The 19,989-nt window shown below is 40.8% G+C and overlaps 1 protein-coding gene across 1 annotated transcript in view; it reads right to left on the reverse strand.

Moving 5' to 3' along the window:
• LOC137193494 (vertebrate ancient opsin-like) overlaps positions 1-17,145 on the reverse strand; it is a 61,450-nt gene extending 44,305 nt beyond the window's left edge. The window contains exons 1-2 of the mRNA XM_067604709.1: positions 16,438-17,145; positions 7,820-8,148 (exon numbers count right to left, since the gene is read on the reverse strand). Coding sequence (XP_067460810.1) covers positions 7,820-8,148; positions 16,438-16,810 — 702 coding nt within the window. The 5' untranslated portion in view covers positions 16,811-17,145. The remainder of the gene's footprint in view (positions 1-7,819; positions 8,149-16,437) is intronic.
• Positions 17,146-19,989: the final 2,844 nt, after the last annotated feature.

Genomic DNA, 19,989 nt, shown 5'->3' on the forward strand with positions numbered 1-19,989 from the left:
TGAAGAAGATGGATGATAATGGCACAGTGAAAGAGAAAGAATATGCGGAGAGGGCACCCAGAGAGCTCGGATAAAGAACAAGAGAAAGTGAGAAAGCAAGGATTGAAGCAGCCACTGCAGAAAATGAAATGAGCCATTGTAATGGGTGTGTGTGTGTGTGCACACAAATCCAGCAAAGTAAGCCACTGACAGTCAGAGTGTGAATGTGTGGAGATGGGAGTAACAATGAAGAACACATAAATAAGATAAGCATAACAGTCTAAAGTCATGTAAAACAATGGAAACAGAGTTGGAGATGGATGCTCAGAGGACAAAGGCAATACAGAGGAGAAAAAAAACAAGTATAAAAGACAATGAGCAAAGATGAGGCACTTGTAGCACACATACAAAGAGAGGAAGATATTTATCCTGGAGCCTTTTGACAGAGAACTAATTTGTGTTTTAGGCATGCAGCCTACGCTGCAGAGCAGCAGTCATGCCCTCCGGTATCTCACCATTCTGCCACCAAGCGCATATCAAGCAGAAGTGCTGGCAACTTTCATTCCATTCAAGAGTTGCCAAGATGTGTTTTCACAGCTGTGTCTCCTGGTCTCTCTGATTCTGTCATGTGTGTGTGTGTGTGTGTGTGTGTGTGTGTGTGTGTGTGTGTGGTGAGGGACATCAAGGATAATGCAAATAAAGACATAAACACAGACACAAGTTTGTAGCAGCAGCAGCACACATGGACATCAGCAGATTTTTGGTATTACATGTTGACAGACATAGAGCTAGTAGTTGACTGAACTATTATACTGATACTGGACTAAGCCTATCATTGGGTTGATATCCTGTATGAATCCTATACAGGTTGTAGAACAGGGCTGTCAGTTTTTCAAAAGGTCAAGTTCAAACGAATTTGAAATAACAAGTAATTTGTTGGAATTAATTTGAACACAACCCATATACCGTAATGTGTTGGAGATAGACGATTTGCTGTCATAAGCATATATACGGCCAGTGGTGTCCATCAATCGGCAGTCAGAGTGAGCCATTCAGTACAGTCTTTTTATTTTTTCCTTGGGTGGTGTCGTACAACTGCACTGAGTGCGTTGAGATTGCACTGTGTCTTATAGGCACTCAGACACTACGGTTAAGTCAAGTTTTAGTTGACTAAAAGTCTGAGCATTTTAGTTTTATCTTAGTCAAAGAAAACTGTTGACATTTAGTCTTTTTTAACAATCAGATTAGAGTGAATATTTCAGTCAATCTAGTCTAACCAAAACCAATCATTTTTTGTCATTTTAATCAAAATTATTTCACATAAGATTGTATCTTATCATTATCTGATGAAAAAAACAGGTTGAATGATTACACTTTGTGATTTTGTATCTGTGAAAGATGCTATAGAAATAAACATTACTTACTTACACACTAGTGTAGCAACAAAGACATGTTCTCTCACTGGCTTCCCTCTCCTGAACTCTGACAGTTGTGTTTGATAGAGTGCAATGATGCTGGCATTTCTTTTATTAAAAAAGGTACAGAAATTCTTTACAGTACTTTTGTGCATGCCAGCAAAGTAGGTGCAGGCACATATGTAATTTCTTTATCCAAACTGCACACCTAATTTGCATTGAAATTCCCCTCTAGTAAACCCCCTGACTATTTTTGTGTGATGTGATATCAGGTCATGAAATTACCAAATGGGCTGAGGTGCTGGGCAAAAAATTAGCTTACGGCAAATGTGGTAAAAAATTACCACATGACCAGCGCAAGGTCACTACATTTGATGTAGGCCAGCACAAAATTAGGACCCCAGCAGTCTGTCACTAGCCCAGCCCCCCTACTCCTTTGTTCTCTTTCATCTCACTGCCTCCTTCACTTCATCTTGCTATCTTCATCTCCCTCCGACTCTTCATCTCTACCTCTGTGCCATATAGCCTACAGGATGTTGGAGAAATATTGTAGCACTTGAGAGTATTGCTAGATATCCACATATGAGTCAGATAATGAATTCAGACCAAGGGTAAAGATGTGGAGACAAAGGAGGGAACCGCTGGTTATCTAACTCACTGATGTGTGCGTGTCTGCATAATTTGTCCAAATGATTTCAAGTGTCACAGATATATTCTATCCATGTCACAATCATGTCACTCTGTTGATGCTGATGCTGCTCTGATGTCTTCATTTTAATGGCATCGTTGCTGCTAAGGCCAAGGGAATGAAAAACCTACCAGAGGATCTTTGGATCATCAGAATCATCAGAGTTGAACATCATCACCTCAAGCACTTACTTGTGTCTAATGTCCTCTGGCAACAAAGCAATTAATTAGTAGTTAACCAAATCCAAATATGCATCTACTGTGATGATCATTATCTTGATTTCATCTAAAATATCAAGTGAGACACCAAATTTCTTTAAATTATTTAAATCAAAGGTAATCGCTCTGCAAAACTATATCTTGTTCTTGTATCTGTTTTTTTTTTTTATGGTCATGGTTTACATCAAGGGCTCTATTTTCTTGCAAGTGCACAGCTCATGATGTGCCTTTGCTGTGAAATAACTGCAGTGAGACTGCTGTGAAAACTTCCTGGAGTCCTCTGATGTTTTTGAATAAGAAGCACTGTTGGCAGCCCAGCGGCGCCCTGCAATTTTGGCATAAAAAACTGTGATTTGCAACATTTGCCAGCAACCTGTTCACAATTTGTGTCACTTTAATTGCACCTGAATACGCCTACTACACCCTTTTATATACAGTATGTTTGGCTTACCTCTCAGGTGTGATCAATCAACACGGAGAGATGAAGACATGTACTCGTCTTACACCATAGGCTGATTTTACATTCATTTTTACACCTCTAAAATCAGCCTGTGCAGCTTCCATCTTGAGAAGAGCCAGAATAATGAAATATTCATTTGTAAATTAAATCGAGACGGAGCCTTAGCCTTTCTAATGCCTTCATTTTCTTATTGTAATACAGACAACATTCAATGCATTTGATTTCACACATTCAATGTTAGTCTTGGTTTAATCTTGTTTCTGAATGCAGCTTCAGCACATAAAAATTCCTGAGGTCATGGGTGTAATACATCATGTCTTAGGGCCAAGGAGAAATATTTCAGGCTACAATTTGCTGAACTCAGAGTAAAAGATAGTGTTATGTACACACAGACCTTGCTTTTATTGTTTTGCAATAAATATCTGCGTGTTACAGTTAACCTTTGCCATCATTTTCATTCTGTGTGCACAAAACAACATGTACTGAAAATAAAATAAAATGTGCACCCATTTGTAAATGTTGCTCAATTTAGTTTCAATACAAATGTCTGAAAATGAAGTAATTACAGTAGTTTTTCTTGATTGCACTGGTGTATTAAATGTAATTATCTTGATATTGTGGGTATATTTAGTTGAATGAAGCTTTAAATGTATATTTTTTGTATGCTTTTGCTTAGATTTTGCTTGGAGTAACTCATCAGCATGTTTTACTTTATCAAAACATAACCTGCTGACAATAGTGCAATCAGCATTATTACCGGTACTATTAATAGTAAATAACTTGGAACTAATATATCTTTAGTTTGTGCAGACTGGAGGAAACTTTCTCCAACACTATGTCTCAGATTTGGTGCAGTCGTACACTCAACATCACATTTTGCCATGGTTACATGGTTAGGGCTGCAACTAAAGATTATTTTCATTATCGATTAATCTACCAATTATTTCCTGGATTTATAGTTTTGTCGATAAAATGTTAGAAAATAGAGAAAAATGGCTGTTAGAACTTCTTAAAGCCCAAGGTGACACCTTCAAATGTCTTGTTTTGTCCCATCAACAGTTCAAGTCCAAAGATAATGAGTTTACGATCATGTATGGAACAGAAAAGCTTCAAATCCTCACATTTGAAAAAAAAAAAAAACAGCAACCAGTGAGTATTTGATATTTTGTTTAAAAAATGATTATTAAATTATCGGAATAATTGCTGATTAGTTTCCTGTCCGTCAACTAATTAATTCAACTACTAAACATAGTTTAGCATGGCTTAGACAGAGACAAAGTTAATTTGCTTTATACACAAGGCCAAAGCAAAAAACAATAATCCAAATAAATAAAAAATATAATCCAAAGTAAAGCTCTAAAGCATGCATCTATTTTAAGATGATCCCTGATGGAAGTGCCTGTGAAGGGAAAAACCCACCTCTCTCACAGCTTCTGTCCTCTGCACTGATAAAGTGCAAAAATTCCCTTTATAGAGAATGAGCAATAACGAGGGATGACAACACTGACAGACACTTACAAGCATGTGCAAGCAAGCAGAGACGGGTTCTGCCCGTGTATCTGTCTCCCTGTCGTTTTCTCTTTTTCTGTCTATCTGTTCATATCTTTTCCTTAAATTCTTTCCAGCACATACTTGATGGGCAGGATGAGGTTTAGTTAAATGTTAATCTGAACACGGAGCACGTTTTCACACCATGATGAGGTAAAGCATGAAACTAAATCAAACAGTTAAGAAGAGTCCTCCTCAACTTCCTACTCACTTTCTTCCTCTATCTCTGATCATACGCCGATCTGGATCAAACCCAAACTTGATTCAGTTTCACCCCATGTGGACAGCTCTGTTGAGAGTCACATTATTAGATAGGGGAGTTCAATTCTTTCAGCTTTTAGAGGACAAGGTGCTTGACCTCTTTTTATCTGTCCCAGCTGGTGTCACCTAACATCACCTGACAGGAGAACTATAGCCTTTACTTTACATTTAACATTATCAGTAGGGAAGAAGAACCCTGAACAGCACTGCGAGCCATGGAAACGAGCAAAGATAAAGAGTGTAATCCTGCACAAAGAAGCTGCACCTGACATATAACAGATATATTAAAGAAAAAATTCGGAAGGAAGAGAAAGGGAGAAGCCTGACATAGACTAGGAGAGAAGGAGAACTAAACACTGTTACTTTCACTCACCTTCCACTTCGTCTAAAAACTGTGTGTTTTCTGATGAGGAAAGACAGCTGAGAGATTAAGAGTGACAAAGGACAAAAGAAAAGAGGCTAATTGGTGCAAAAGGGCAAAGACTTTACACAAGACCTCTCTTCCTCGAGCCCTCGTCAAAGAAAGATTGCGTTGTTGTTATTAGGTTAATTGTTATTTATTTTTTGCTCACGGTTGTGCCAGTGTTACATACCAGGCTGCTGAGCAATTTATCAGTGAGGGCTGAGCACTAGCCTGCTCATGCAAACACACTCGCGCACACACATTCATCGTTTATCCAAGAAGACATGATGGTCACAGAGACTGAGTAGGTTGTAATCCTGGAAAAATTGCTCTTGGGCCTGTTCTTGCAAACTGTGTGACTGTGTGTGTGTGTGTGTGTGTGTGTGTGTGTGTGTGTGTGTGTGTGTGTGTGTGTGTGTGTGGCTTTCCTGCAGAAGGAGAGCACTGCCTTCCACACTGTCTCCCCTCATATTCTTTCAGTCAGTCAGTGTGGGACAGTGTGTGAATATCCAAACATGCCACAGTTCATAGCCCCTGGGGCAGAGCAGCAGATCTCACCAAACACACTCTCTAGATCAGTGGTTCTCAACATTTTTGGCCTGTGACCCCTTAAAATAAAACAAAGTCTACTGGGACCCCCTCATCACATGTTGCATTGTCTACCAGTTAAGTTACTGATTATTGTCTTGATTCATCGGTTAATCATTTTGTCCATAAAATGTCAGAAATTAGTGAAAAATATCCATTCCCCACAGTCCAAGGTCACGTCTTCAGTTGTCTGGTTTTGTCTGACTAACAGTCCAAAACCCAAAGTTATCCAGTTTATCATCATGTTAGACAAAGAAAAGCAATAAATCATCACATCGGAGAAGCTGAAACTGGCTTATTTTTTACATTTTTGCTTAAAAAATGACTAAAACGATTATTCAATTATCAAAATAGTCACGAATAATCTTCTGCCGATTGACTAATCGATTAATCGACTAACCTTGCAGCTCTAGAAAGAGAACTTATTTAGTTTTATTTGAATAACTTTTAGAGGCTTTAAGAGGTAAAACACAGAAATCTACAAGAAATAAAGAAAGCTTGAAAAAAATCACAATTTTGTGTGTCCAAAATATGTTTGTTTTTTTTCTGTATCCTATCCTGTCCTATCATCTCGCGACCCCTTTCATTAATCCTTTCATTAAGCCCTTGTGGGGGGTCCTGACCCCGAGGTTGGGGACCACTGCTCTAGATGATCTGCTGTCCCTCTCACCTCTACTGCTGAATGTCTCATTCACATGATGTGGCCCAGCTCAGTCACACATCCACTTGTAGTTTTTAAGGTGATTTTAGATAAATGTGGAAACCAAATGATGACAAAAAACCCAGAGACCAACTTTACGGACTTATAGTGACACCAGCAACAGTAATTTCAGTTTTATATAGCCCCAGTTGGTGGTTCATAACCATAATTAACTCTGCTACAGTATAAAACAGTCATTTGAATGGAAGGTCATTAAAAAAAAAAATGTGTAAAAGAAGTGCTCATGAAGCAGCTGTAGGTTTTGCTTCACTGGTTCACAGCTTTGGGAGAAGGTTGCTTCAGTGAGTAAAACAACTTGTAGAAGTTTTAATGGGTAGGTTTAGTTATTCAACAACAAATGATGCATGATGTATAAAAGTTACAGTAATATAATCATAATGTGTACTACCATGTTGGCTGCACAATATCTTATATATTAGATTTTATAATATTTTTATAAGATTTCATATTTTGTGAAGTATTTTTGTCTCACAACTGTCTCTACATCCTTTTTTAGTTCAACTTTTTCTTTTAAGATCTACTTAAATAAATGAAAATGTTTCATAACGCAGGACACATTCTGCACTGCAAACATTGTAGAGGAGGCAGTCTGAAACATTTCCCAATAAAGACAAGAACACTGTCTCTTGTTATACGTAAACTGCAGGAGTCAATATTGTAGTTTTGACTTTTTTTATTTTTATTTAGCTTGCAGACGTCTCAAGCATCTAGAGGATGTAACAGACGTTTTATTTCCAGTGTTGCTGCTTCTGTTAAGTTTAGACGTGCTGCAGATCCCCAACATCTGCTGAATCAGCTGGCATTAAAGTAATAATACCATCCAACTGTATAAGCCTGATGTATCATCATACAACATTATTGTTATATTAAAAAAAAGGGTAATAACCATTATTAAACAAAAAAATCTGCCAGCTTGTAGGATTAGAGGTGCTTTGTGTCTCAAAAAATGTCCCATTAATTTTGAGACATTTTAAAGGCAACTCCACCAGTTTTACTCATGAACTTCAGTTTACTCGTCATACAGAGTTCTTCTCAGCGGATAAAAACTGTTGTAAATTGTCTTCTGTGGTTCTGAACAGAGCTTTTCGAAGTTTAGTTTGTAGTTTATGTTCAGATAAGTGGGCATTTCATGAAAGACACTGCTGTGTTGCATTATGGGAAATGTAGTTTCAGGTGTTTTTGGAGCTTGACCCATACTAGGGAATAATTTGAGTTAAGATATCGTGGTCTCTGTTGCTTCAATTTTGACCATTCTTTTTTATATTTGTCTCCTGTCAGGCCTCTAACATTATGGAAGTGCAATGCTAAAATCATTGGACCTCCCCTTTAAGATGGTGACATTACCATAAACAATGAGGGCATCATTAACATTGTGCTGCACTGCATCATATTTTCTGCTGAGTTTCTTTAAAAAAAGTTTTTGACCGCTTACCTTGCGAGGAAACATTTTGGATGTTACCAGCACTTATTCTGCTCAACAATCAGGGTTTATGGGCAATATGTGCGGTATGGTGGAAGCCCTCCCCACACTGACTCACCTGTCTGATGGCGCAAAGCAGCTTCCCGTAGCTAAATATGATCACCAGGAACGGCACGATGAGGCAGAAGACAAACAGGCAGATGATGTAAGATATGTTATTTGCCGTCTTGGCCTCCCAGTCGACAGAGCAGGTGGTCCCGGGCCCCTCTGGGCCGTACTGGCTCCAGCCAAAGAGTGGCGGCAGGGTCCAGATGAGGGAGTAGACCCAGGACAGGGTGATGCCCAGGGAGATCTTATAGTAGTTGGAGGAGTCCGCCTCAGTAGGGGCCATCATGGTGCTGTAGCGCTCATAGGAGAGGACAGCCAGGGAGATCAGGGACACGATGCCTGTAGAAGATAAACAGGACACACACACAGGTAACCATTAAATGCATCCTACAGCCTACTGAAATCTCAAATGAGACAAACATGCGCTACCTGCCCAAATATTTATCTACTCTAGTAATATAAAGCATCACAACTCTTTCTGAAATCAAAAGTGCAGCTTAAATGGGATTTACAGCATCAAAGAGGGTTATGATTTTAAAAAACAACTGCCTGAGCGAAAAGTGCAGCATAATTAAAGTCTCGCAAGCGTGTTGGATGTAGCAGCAGATACATGCTGCTGTAAATCACAAACAGCTGCACTACCTGTAGTGTCTCTGCTTGACAGAAGCAATGCAGTGAAACACAACACTCAATATTTGGAAGAGACTTTCTTTTCTGTCCATAGGCGTTCAATAAACACACTCTCTCTGTCTCGCTATCTCTACGACTCTCCGTCTCTGTATTTTAGAGGCAGAGCCACATGAGCCCACAGCTCAGTGTTCATGCTGACCCCTCAGCCTTTTTATCCTGTTTGCTATTTGTTTTGAAGCCATAATGATCCACAAGGTTGTCTTTCATGCTCATTGATTTTCAGTGGCAGGGATGCAGCCCTGTGCTGGATGCTACTTTTAAAAACACGGTCCAGACCCTCGCTGATGAATGAATAAATTTAAAAAGAGAGGAGGAGAATATACTGTAGGAGAGTGAAAGAGAGGCAGGAAAGTTAGAAAAAGGTTATAAAAAGAGCCAGCAGAGGAAGATGGAAACAGATTTTAGCTATGTGATTGAAGACGATGCTTTCACTGAATGTTTTTGTGCATTCACATTGACCATACAGTATATGCCCCTCACTACAGCATCTGAACTCTATGGCACAGTGTGTTGTGGTTGTCCTTTTACTCCAGACATTGCGCTCATGTAGCTTTTCCTGCACAGACTGCTTAGCTCTGGGCTTTTATTGGCTCTGTTGCTGCAATATTACAAAGTCAACACAGTTTTACAACAGCCCACTTCTGTTCCTGTTTGATCTGAGCTGACTGACTAATAGCAACCAATTTCAAACATAGCTTTCATATATTTTGACAAAAAACACTTTCAACCCAGCTCATTGCTGCTCTATCTCATCAGGTCTATCATTTTTCCACAGTTATTCTCTGTCCGCACTCTGTGAAGTCTAAAATGAAACAGGGGTGAACTGTCTTCTCACAACAGGTGGACTGACTGATCTCATCTTTGGGCTAAAATCCTTGTGATAGTGTTTATATCTAGGTGTCATCAGTAGACGCTGTTATAGTGCAATAGTAGCACTTGTTATCTTAAACCACAACCTGGCAGAAGTAGCCTGTAATCCAGTATGCAGCAATAGTCTGACAAAACTTCTCTCAGAGTTTTGGTTAGTAAATGCAGGTTTACAGTTTATACTATTTTCTGATTGTAAACTTGACTGTAAAATGTCTAAAAAGAGAACTCTAACATACAGTAGTTCCAGTTTGTGGTTCAAACACTGTACCATGTCAATGCACAAGTATCCTTAAGCTAAACTAAGCTAAGGAAGCTAAGCTAAGAGACTGTCCTCACAAAAAGAGACTCTTGTCTGCAGTTGAGAGAAACTTAAGTCTAGGCACAAAAAACTGTACAGTTAAGGTTGGGAAGCGTCATGGTTTGGGTTTAAAAAAAAACAACATCTTGTTAAGTTGATAAAACAGTCTCACCTCAAGGTTCACTTACTCGCTTGTTCTGGAGCTTTTAGCTCATATCACATGGTCTTCATCAACAGCAGCTGTGACTTAACTTCCCATTATTCTGAACACCTTTAGGACATGTTGGCTTAATACAACCTGGACTCCTGATAACTGAACAAACCCACAAGACCATGTGATGCGGTTGAAAGCACTGAAACAGGCGAGTAAGTGGACCTTGAGTGGAAACTGTTTTGTCAACTTACCAAGTAGTGTTTTTTTAGCCCAGATCATGATCTTTCCTTGAACATGCAACTGTTGCACCTAAACCGAACCAAACCTTAATCACAATGATGGCAGATCAGAAAACAGTCAGATGAATGGTGTTTGTCCTGTAACAGCTTTTGAAGGTATTGACAAAGGATGTCTTTCTGCTGAAAGGGGCGTCAGATGAGAAAATGTCCATGTGTTCTTTTAGAATGTATTTTGTTATTTAGTTTGGAGAACATGTTGAAATACACTTTAAATACAACCTGTGGTAAAACACTCTTTCCTGATGCAGAAAAGAATTCTTCCTTTTCCATGAAATCCTGTGAGTCCAGGTTGGAATCATGTGGTGCGGCACATCTTTGAGATAATAGACTGATAACATCTACAAACGTCTCCAAGGCCTATATACTCAAATCTGAGTGAGGAGCCAAATCAAATCACACACATCAAATTGCTAAAGCTAATTAGCAGCTCGCTTTCATGCCTCACATACAGAGCCATTGAAATAGGAAATTGAATACTGGCAGTAATCATGTCACTAAACCTCTGTCTTCACAGCTCTACACAGCTGTTGTAGGTGATCGTAATTTATCACTTTTAACAGGAAAACCTGATTATACCAGCTGATCCCATCACATGTCCACCCTCTTGATGAGAGCATGATGACAGCAATTCTTTATTAGAGGCGTGTAATGTCATGGAGAACGACACCCGTGGCTCAAACTTCACAGCATCTGAAATCAAACGTCACACACAATCCATCTTCTAGTCCTCTGGCAGGATCAGAGGCAGCGGCTGAATGTAATATTCCAAAATGAAACATCTTATGATCTGATAATGTCTGAAATAAAAAATTAAAAAAGAAGCATCTTTGTTCTGCCTTCTCTGTGATGCTCCCTCACTGCTTCTGTCTTATCTGTCTGTTAGAAAGCATTTGGTTCTGTATCACTTCTCTGATACTGTATATCCGAGGAAAGACAGTTTGAATGAAAAACACAGGATCGAATAAAGCTGTGTTTGTCCTATAAATCCCATCTCAGTGTCTTTTTCTTGGCGATCACAGGAGCGTGGAACCACTGTGACACTATTAGGTCTTAAAAAAAATAGAAACCTTTCATTAGACTTGCAAACGTCTCTCGTACATATGACACTCAAACCAGACAGCCATCATCGTCTTTGCTTTAAGAGACTTTTTATCTATTTATTACACAGACTCATTAGCAGGCTTGCTCACTCTGACCTTTATGGAGTGAAGCACTGTTCTGCTTTCTTTCTCCCCGATGAGACTTCTTCTTACCGTCCTAACAAATGAACATCACTCAAGCCAGGTGTTGCCTGCGTCTACGTGATGCACATGTATGTGTGCGTCTATATATTTCCTCTCCTCTATACTTGTGCATGTTCATCCATTTCTGTGCTTGCATCTGGCTGGTGTGTGTGTGTGTGTATGTGTGTGTGTGCTTGCAGGAGGGGCAATCTAACTTCAGTATGCAGCGAGAGGGCCCAGCAGTGCAAGGTTAATCCAGTGACTGTGTGCAGAGTCCACTTGAGGCAGGAGGAGGCAGCCAGCAGTATGCAGGGACACGCGGACCTGATGTCAAATACAGAGGGAGAAAAAAATTCCTCTCCTGGTCCTCCACATCATAATGGAAGACAATAAAATGTTCAGTGAGATGGAGAGGAAAATGCAAAGAGTTGGGCAGCAGAGGTGAAGCAGCTAAATGGATGCCAGGAGGCTGATCGCAAAGCAGAGAGTATAAAGGGGAAAGAACCGGGTGTGAATGTGCACACCCACACACACACACACACACACACACACATGCACGCATCTCCACAGATTGTCTTTAGTTGGTGCTCCTGGCATAAAGTCAGAGCAGTGGATCTTCACTTGTTCAGTCATTCAAAAAAATCGGAGACGTTATAGGCTCAAAGCAAGAGACAGCGAGCAAAAAGTAGAAATCAATGTGAAGAGGGAGCAGGAATACCAAGTCCTAACACCAAACTAACAACGTCTTTTGTCATTGACAGTGATGCTCTCTAATTTGAAGGAACATCGATCATTCAGAAAGGCTTTATAGAGATTTGGTGAAGACAGACACAGTCGCTTTGTCAAAGCTGCACCCAGCATTATTCATCTAAACAATCAATTTCACTTCTTCGTTCTTGGACCCTCCCTTACTCTTTATTTCGCTCTGTTTTTTATGAACCCATTGAGGAATTACTCATCCATAACCAATGGAAGCTCTAATTATGTCTGCCAGCCATCTCTCTCTCTCTCTCTCACACACACACACCCACTCTGTCTCTCCTCCTGATCTGCGTTAGCACGTAGAAGCCAAAGTCCTGTCAGATTTTAATAAATTGGCTCCTTGTGGATGTCAGTGTTACACATCTTCAGATGGCGCTTAATCTCGGCATAACACTTGAGTTAGCGAGACAGCGGATACAATCATCCAGATACTGAGAAACGTCGGGGGTTCGCTTTATTCTCCGAAAATATGACTGAAATGAAGTAATCCTGTTTTGGAAATTGCCACTTTATCCCAGAGGAAGTGGAAGTACAGCGCTCCAGAGTCTGTTTTCAATTTAAAAGTTTGACAGATTCAAGAGGCTCTTAAGCGAAGGAAAATTCAATTTAGTTAGGCTAAGTTGAGCGCGCTGTGTGAACATTTTAGCAATATATCAAGGAAAGTAACCGGGTGGCCCGATGACTAAAGCCAGGGAGGGAAAGGCCTGCAGGACCCGCCATGCAGGCTGCACGAATGTGACTCACAGACTGCAAATGTAGCTCACGATGTGTTGTTGCGAGTCTTTGGTTCCTCCCTCTGCTGTCACTGTCCAAATACACAAGTATCCACGAGTCACATTTTCAGTCAAGCAGCAAACACAAAACCAGCCTCTAACTTTTGTCTTCTCAAAAGCTTTTTCACTTAACTTTTCTTCGCCGTTGGCAAACATCAACTGGACAATCGAGCAGGTGGCTGCACATAATAATCGCACTCTAGAGAAGGACACATGCCTGAAATCTGTGGCTACAAGAGCTATCAGAAGCCCTGATGTTTGGCTCGTGTGGTGGCTACAACAAGCTACTCCAGTTAAAGCGAGGCTTTAAACATCACAAGATTAGACGCGCTGAAGTGAGTTAGACGGAAGCTTTTGTGCAAGATTTATGACGCCTTTACAGAAACTTCATCAGAGGAAAGCAGTTGTAAAAGAACGTGGACGTCTCCGTCTCTAAAAAGCTCCATATATTTTGTGAAATGTTGGCATAGTTTTATTGTAATGACCAATGAACTTAAGGGATTCTTTTAAAGATGCTGAGCAGGAAATTCAGTGGTTGTGATTAATCGATGTGGGCTGTAGTGCTGGAAGCAAAGCGGTAGAATTTACTAGTGAAAACATGATAAATTACTAAAAAAATGATGACACTAGTGGCTGAGTTGTAGTTTCCGTGGGCCTCGTGCATGAATGTGTTCTTGGTTTTCTCTTATATTTGTTCTGGCACAAAGCAATAAGAGGAAAATAAGAAAATCCTACGTGGGCTTCAACGAACTCTCTTAAATGCCTGAACTTGTGGTAAATCTCTTGTTTCAGCCTGATTAATGTCACCAGTTCATGAGGAGGTGCGCGTTCATGAGATGTGATCATTAACATAATCCACGCCCCTAAAATCGCCATATAAGGCTCCATGTTCTGCTCCGTTGGTGGGCGAGTTTCATTCACACAAAAAAAAGTTTCCAAAGAATTAAAAACACCGCGCAGCTTCAAGTCCTGCTTTCAGCAATCAGAGGACAAACACATAACACATGTAGGAGTGACAGCAGGAAAACAATTATAAAATATGACTCCAGCTAACACGTCATCAGAGCAGCTCTGCACTGTGGCAGAAATAAAGAGGAAATGATTTGACATGAACTCAGATGCTAAAAAATATCTTTCTAAAGCAAAGCGCTCGGTGATGGGAGGCGGTCATGTGACAGTCACAGAGACATTAGAGGAGAATATTATAGTCTACAGGTGATGTTACACTGTCAGCTGCAACACAACATGATATTGGACAGACATCTGCAGAGAGACAGCAGTCGGAATGAGAGAAGATTCCAAAAACTACTGAAGCTGCGGCGCCAAAATATGCCAATAAAATCTACAAAAAAACCCCAACATTTTAATTAAACTGGCAGCCATGATGGTGAAGATATGCTAAACAATATAAATTTCGCATTAAGTTTGCTTTACTTATGTATTGATTTTTTGGTTAATTACGGTATCATATTTAAACTCCAAATTAATCCAGATTAGAACATTGTAACTGTAAATCAAACAAGTGTTTCTGCCCAGTGAAGAAAGGCAGAGATGGTCTATTCATGACACGTGCAGGTCTAACCACTCGTCAATTTCCTTCGTACCTCAAAGAAAAATATGAGTATGAGAAAAATGATGATGAATGCCACAAATGTTCGTACTCTCTGTATGTTCTGTACACTCGTACGTGTATTTCAAGAACGAATCTGTTTGCACGTGCGCTTCTTTTATGAGGCCCAATGGAAATATAATATGACCACTTTTGATGCGGTGGATTTTGAGTTAAATTACAAATTTAAAAAAAACTGCTCTAAAATGACTTATAAATGACTGTTTTCTTCCAGAATCAGTAGAGGAGTTTATTGGTTTGCAATCACAAACTGCCAGATATTCTTTGAAATATGCACTTTGATCGGACAGTAAGAAAGGACATACAGCAGTGCAAATGTTCTTACATTGTGTTAATTGAGAAATTAGTGTTTTTGAAAGCTCGTATATCTCACGCTGCCTGGTCTTCAAAGGTTGTTTGGATGGCTTGGAAAGCTTTTAAAGCAATTAGTGTGACTGATAGCGAGGAATTCTGCTCATTAAGGATCTTCAAATCAGGCATCAGGCCAAAGACTCCTGGTGATGGAAGAGCATTTTTATGTTTAAAGCATTCGTTCTGCAGATGAGTCTTCTCTCGAGTTTAGCATCAGACAAATTTCATCCACATCACTCAAATACATACATTTGAAGTTTTGATACAGTGCGCCAATCTTATTCTGGCTTCTATGTTAGTTTGCTAAAATCCTTATTTGCCACTTTTCTATAGCACCGCTGGCTTTTTTTTTGCTCAGCATCTCAGCCTGGCTGGTTCCAGGTGAGTGTGCGCCTTATTCCCAGGTGCATTATTGTGCCTCATTTGCATCTATACCAGCACTCCTGAGCAAAGGTAGAGCAACGTCCCCTTTCTCATTACAAATGATTATATTCTGAAACAAATGCTGGTGATGCGCCTGCTCACGGACTGTGTCCCCAAAGCCCACAGCCCACCACAGCCCAGCACGAGCAGCTAAATGAACAGTGATGAGACTCCCCTTGCCTCAGGCACAGCCACTCAACTATAACAAGCATTTAGTGGCCATTTAATAGCAGGCTGCACCGTACTTTATATACAGTACACGCAGCAGCCAAATCACCCACTGACAATCCTGTGTGACATCCTCTCAGAGTTCATAATGACATTTGAACAAATGACTAAGCATCTGTGAGGGCTCGCTGAGCACACATGCCTCCCTAAATACCCACGGCGACGTGCGCCATGAAAATGCACGCGCTGTGGAAGTGATTTAACAGCCTGTCACGCAGCCCCAGCCGGAGATAATGACCGAAGAAGTGCATCATAGGACTGGTTTCCACAACTCATCACTTGGACAAAACCTGCGCATCTGCATGTGCAGGCATTGTGTACTCCATAGGTCGATGATCCGCAACATCGGATCACTGCAAGCAGGTCTACCGAATTATGCTGCGCAAACCATAATAGAAAACAAGATGATCTGCACTTTTACCAAGATCTTATCAACCACTGCTATGACACACTACACGACGATCACACCCACAATTAAGAAAAAGAAAGAGAGAACGAAAATACAAGGCTATTTAAGTATATAAAGATGCCAAATCAATCGGTTTAATGATAGGTTTAATATCTCCAAATTGTGCGCGTCGTGCACAGTGATCAGTTCCCCGTTATTCTGTTCATATAGGTTACAGGGATTTTCAGGCTTTTGAATTAAAGTTTCATGTGGCCGTAAAGACGCACCACGAACAACAACTGGCGTTAGAAAGAGAAGACAATTAAAATCATTTTCAAAATGCACATTCAGACCACAGACATGAATCTTAGCCATGTAATGTAACAAGCGCGGTGCTCCGGGAAGATTGTGTGTACAGCGCACCGTCATTCACAACCACATCTGCAACAAAAATAAACAGCAACCTAGAAATGACACAGAGACACAAACAAAGCGTTCGTATGAACATCTCTTCACATATTCCGCATTTCTATACTCACCGAAGAGGGAGTTGGCGAAGCCGTACCACACGCATCCCCCTTCTCCTATGAGCCACCTTCCCTGCGTGCTGGCCGCGAAGCTGAACGGAGTCCCCAGTACGCACACCAGCAAGTCGCTGATGGAAATGTTAATCAGGAGCAGGTTGATCGGCGACCGCAGCATCTTGTACCGACAGAAGAGCACGAGCACCAGCAGGTTGTTCATAAGTCCGAAAGTGCCGATGAAGCCCAAGCACACAGCCACAATCAGGTGCCCTGTCGGAGAGAGGGTGGTCCGGTATGAGCCTCCCCCCAGGTGCCCTTCCCCGGCTCCGGCACACAGAGCGCTGTTGACCCCTGCGCAGCCGCTCAGGCTCACGTTGGACACGATCATCGCAGTCCGGTGTCACGGCAGTGGCACTCTGGGCGGCCACAGTGCACTGAACGGCAACTAATATGTCGTTGGCATTTCTTTTTTTCCCCTGTATGTGGAAAAAGAATATAAAGACAAGCCGTCACCCGCAGCTAGCAACACTTATTGCTTTAAAAGAAATGTCAAGTGGAAAAAAAGTAGAGCCAAACAAAAAAGTGGAATAATAGTTTGTTTGTTGGGAATGTCAAAACTTTGTGCCTCAGTTCAGTTCAGGGGAGGGGGGTGTTCGAAAATTTAAAAAGTTTGGTTAGGCTTTGCTCCACCGTGTGGCAGTCTATAATGCACACTCTCGCTCTTTCCAGAGATGCTCTTGTCTCTCATGCGGACACCTTCCCTCTCTGTCCGTATTTAAATCACTGTTGCCCGCTCTCCAGCAGCTGACGTCTGGGCGGAGAGGAGGGGGCGTGGGGGGGAGCGGAGCGCGCTGGTGGTTCTGTAGGAAGAGAGCAGCATGGAGATACAGTGCAGACCAATCAGACGATCAGCATGTGGCTCAAGATTGTACTGCACTATAGCCAGCCCGCTGTGAGCGGAGCACGAAAAAAAGTCCACCTTAAAGTTTGAGGAGCTGTTCTCTCTCTCCCGGTGCTGGTTTTATCTCGCTCTTACATCCACTGAGCACGTTTTGATGCGAGGCGCTGTCCGTGGTGCTGAACACGGTCTCTGTGGGGCAGCGACCGCTCCACTTATCAGCTGTTTATTCTACTCTGTCGCGCATTTTAATTGCAGTGTTGATTTAAATACAGGTGATTTAATGCCGCAAAGCTATGCGCGTTAATCTCCTCGATCCAAGTCATAAATACAGCGCCTAAAATATGAACTCAGGACCATATATATTATATATTAGTTCAAATGCCAACTAAATCTGATTAATAATGCGCTGAGTGAGTTAATGATGCTCACAGGTGAAACTAGATATTAAACTATTTGAATTTCTCCACAATTGTTTTAAGTTTAGTTAAAAATGAAGACTGTTGTAGTACTTCTGAAATAGGCACACATAAACGATCAGTTGACTCACTGGGCCTTATGCACTAATGTGTACGTAAAAATGTTCTCACTTTGCGCACAAAATAAGTGCACACGCAAAATCACCGTCGGATTCACGTGCGCCAATTTTGTTCTTACCACCCTGCGTATGTTAGTGAATCAGAATCATTCTACATTGACAGGCGCCCGCCATCAGCAATTAGCATACTAACACATCCCATTTCTCTATGTAAGGAAAGCTGTGTTGGAGCGCTGCAGCAGTGTGGAGAACTGTCAGTCATTGTAAAGGCAGCATTGAGGGCAGTGATGGTAATACTGTAGAAAACCTTTAGTGCTAGTGAAATGCAAACAATAGTTTCAGAAGTAGAAGTCAGAAAAGGCAGATTTGGCTGGTAAACATGTTATTGGCACAACTGTTTGGAGCCTGATTGTGAATCCTGTATACAGCCTGCATACCTGTTGCACCACTACCACGCAGTACGTCCGTAACTAAATAAAAAGTTGGTAAACGTGTAGATCTGTTGAACTGATCTAAATAAATCTCTACTACGGCCAGGTGCGCATCGTGTTTCGTCTTTGTCCACAACAGGCCGTGATGTACCGAAAGCAGAGCGTCCCTCCCTGTGCCACTATTGAACTGTCAGGCTGTTAACCAGCTGCATATATCAAATCTGATGGGGAAATTAACCGCTGTCACATTCCAATATGGAAACTCGGAAATATAAGCTATTGTCATCTAAAAGTGAGAACAGGACAATTTTAATATATTAATAATTCCATTATATTTATGATGATTATTTATGGATTACAAAGTCTTAGATATTTATTTCATAATTGGTAAATAGTTTATTATTAGCAGTTTCACGCTTCTGAATGTTGTATATTTAGGCCCAATTATATTTTTGAAATAATTGGGGTTCTAATATGCTGCTTACATTGAATAAATATTGACTGTATCATTTTTAAGACCGAAGGACGTTTATGATTTGTGCACACACATGGTCTATGGCAGTTTAAATTTGTTCGCAGAGTAAGAGCAAATTCAGGTAAGAAAGTATTGATGAATCCTGGATTTGTGCTTAAAAAGTTCTTACGCACGGTTTAAGCACAGATTTGTGCGTATACACAGTTTGTGAATGAGGCCCATTGTCTGGATTTAGCCACAAGCAATAGGTTTAATCACTCCCATGTCAAAGATTAGATTTCCAGGCGACTTAAGTTGGTGTTGCTCTGGACCAGAAGTGATGATGATGAGGTCACTTTGGAGCATTGTCTTACACTCAGTTAGACCAACGTCTATGAGTAAACTCAGCATGACACCGTGCTATCAGATATATCCAGAGGTTTGAATATTTGGCGTGTAACTTGTTTGTTTCCCACAAAGGAAATCAATTTAAGTAGATTTTCCATTGTCCAATGGCTTTTTTATTTTTTTATTTTGGTTGACTCAATTTGTGAAATGAAATCATCATTTTTTCCATCTGTCAGCACTGAAAGCGAGACTCTAGGGAAGGCAGCTTCAGACTGAAATAATGAGGAGCAGCAAAATGCTTAAACATGATGAGTGTCAGGAAGGTATCTACCCTCATAGTGTCCATAAATTCTACCACAGGCTGAGAGACCAGCAGTCTTTGTTTAAGAAAGCACACCTCGTCCTATTGAACCATGGTGCCCCTCTGAGTCAAACAAGCCTAATCTGGACCAGCTCACTTCAGTCATGTCTGCCTTGTCCACTGCAGTGCTGAACCAACCTCTTAACTGTTACTTTACATGGCTGACAGATAAAGTGGTGCCAAATATAATGGTGTTTTTATTTTTGGAGAAAGGACAGCTTGTCCTCATTTTAATTAGACAGACACCAAATTAAGGATAATGTGTTCAAGCAGAATGTCTAAGGATGCTCTAATGAAATCCTGAGAGAACAGTTTGTATCTGGAAACAAGTAACACAAACGTGTAAGTCTCTTTTGCAGGGTTTTTATGTACTATGTGTCTGCTGCTGGCATATATGTACAAGACAGCTCACAACATGATCCACCAAAAAAAGTGAGGGTTCAACATGTCAGCAATTAGTTGGTAATTAAAAGCAAGTCCTTGTGGTCAAACACTGGCATTTGGTGTTAAAGAGGTGTTCCTAATTATGCGTGGCCA

Source organism: Thunnus thynnus, chromosome 12 (assembly GCF_963924715.1).
Source record: "Thunnus thynnus chromosome 12, fThuThy2.1, whole genome shotgun sequence".
Taxonomy (NCBI): domain Eukaryota; kingdom Metazoa; phylum Chordata; class Actinopteri; order Scombriformes; family Scombridae; genus Thunnus; species Thunnus thynnus.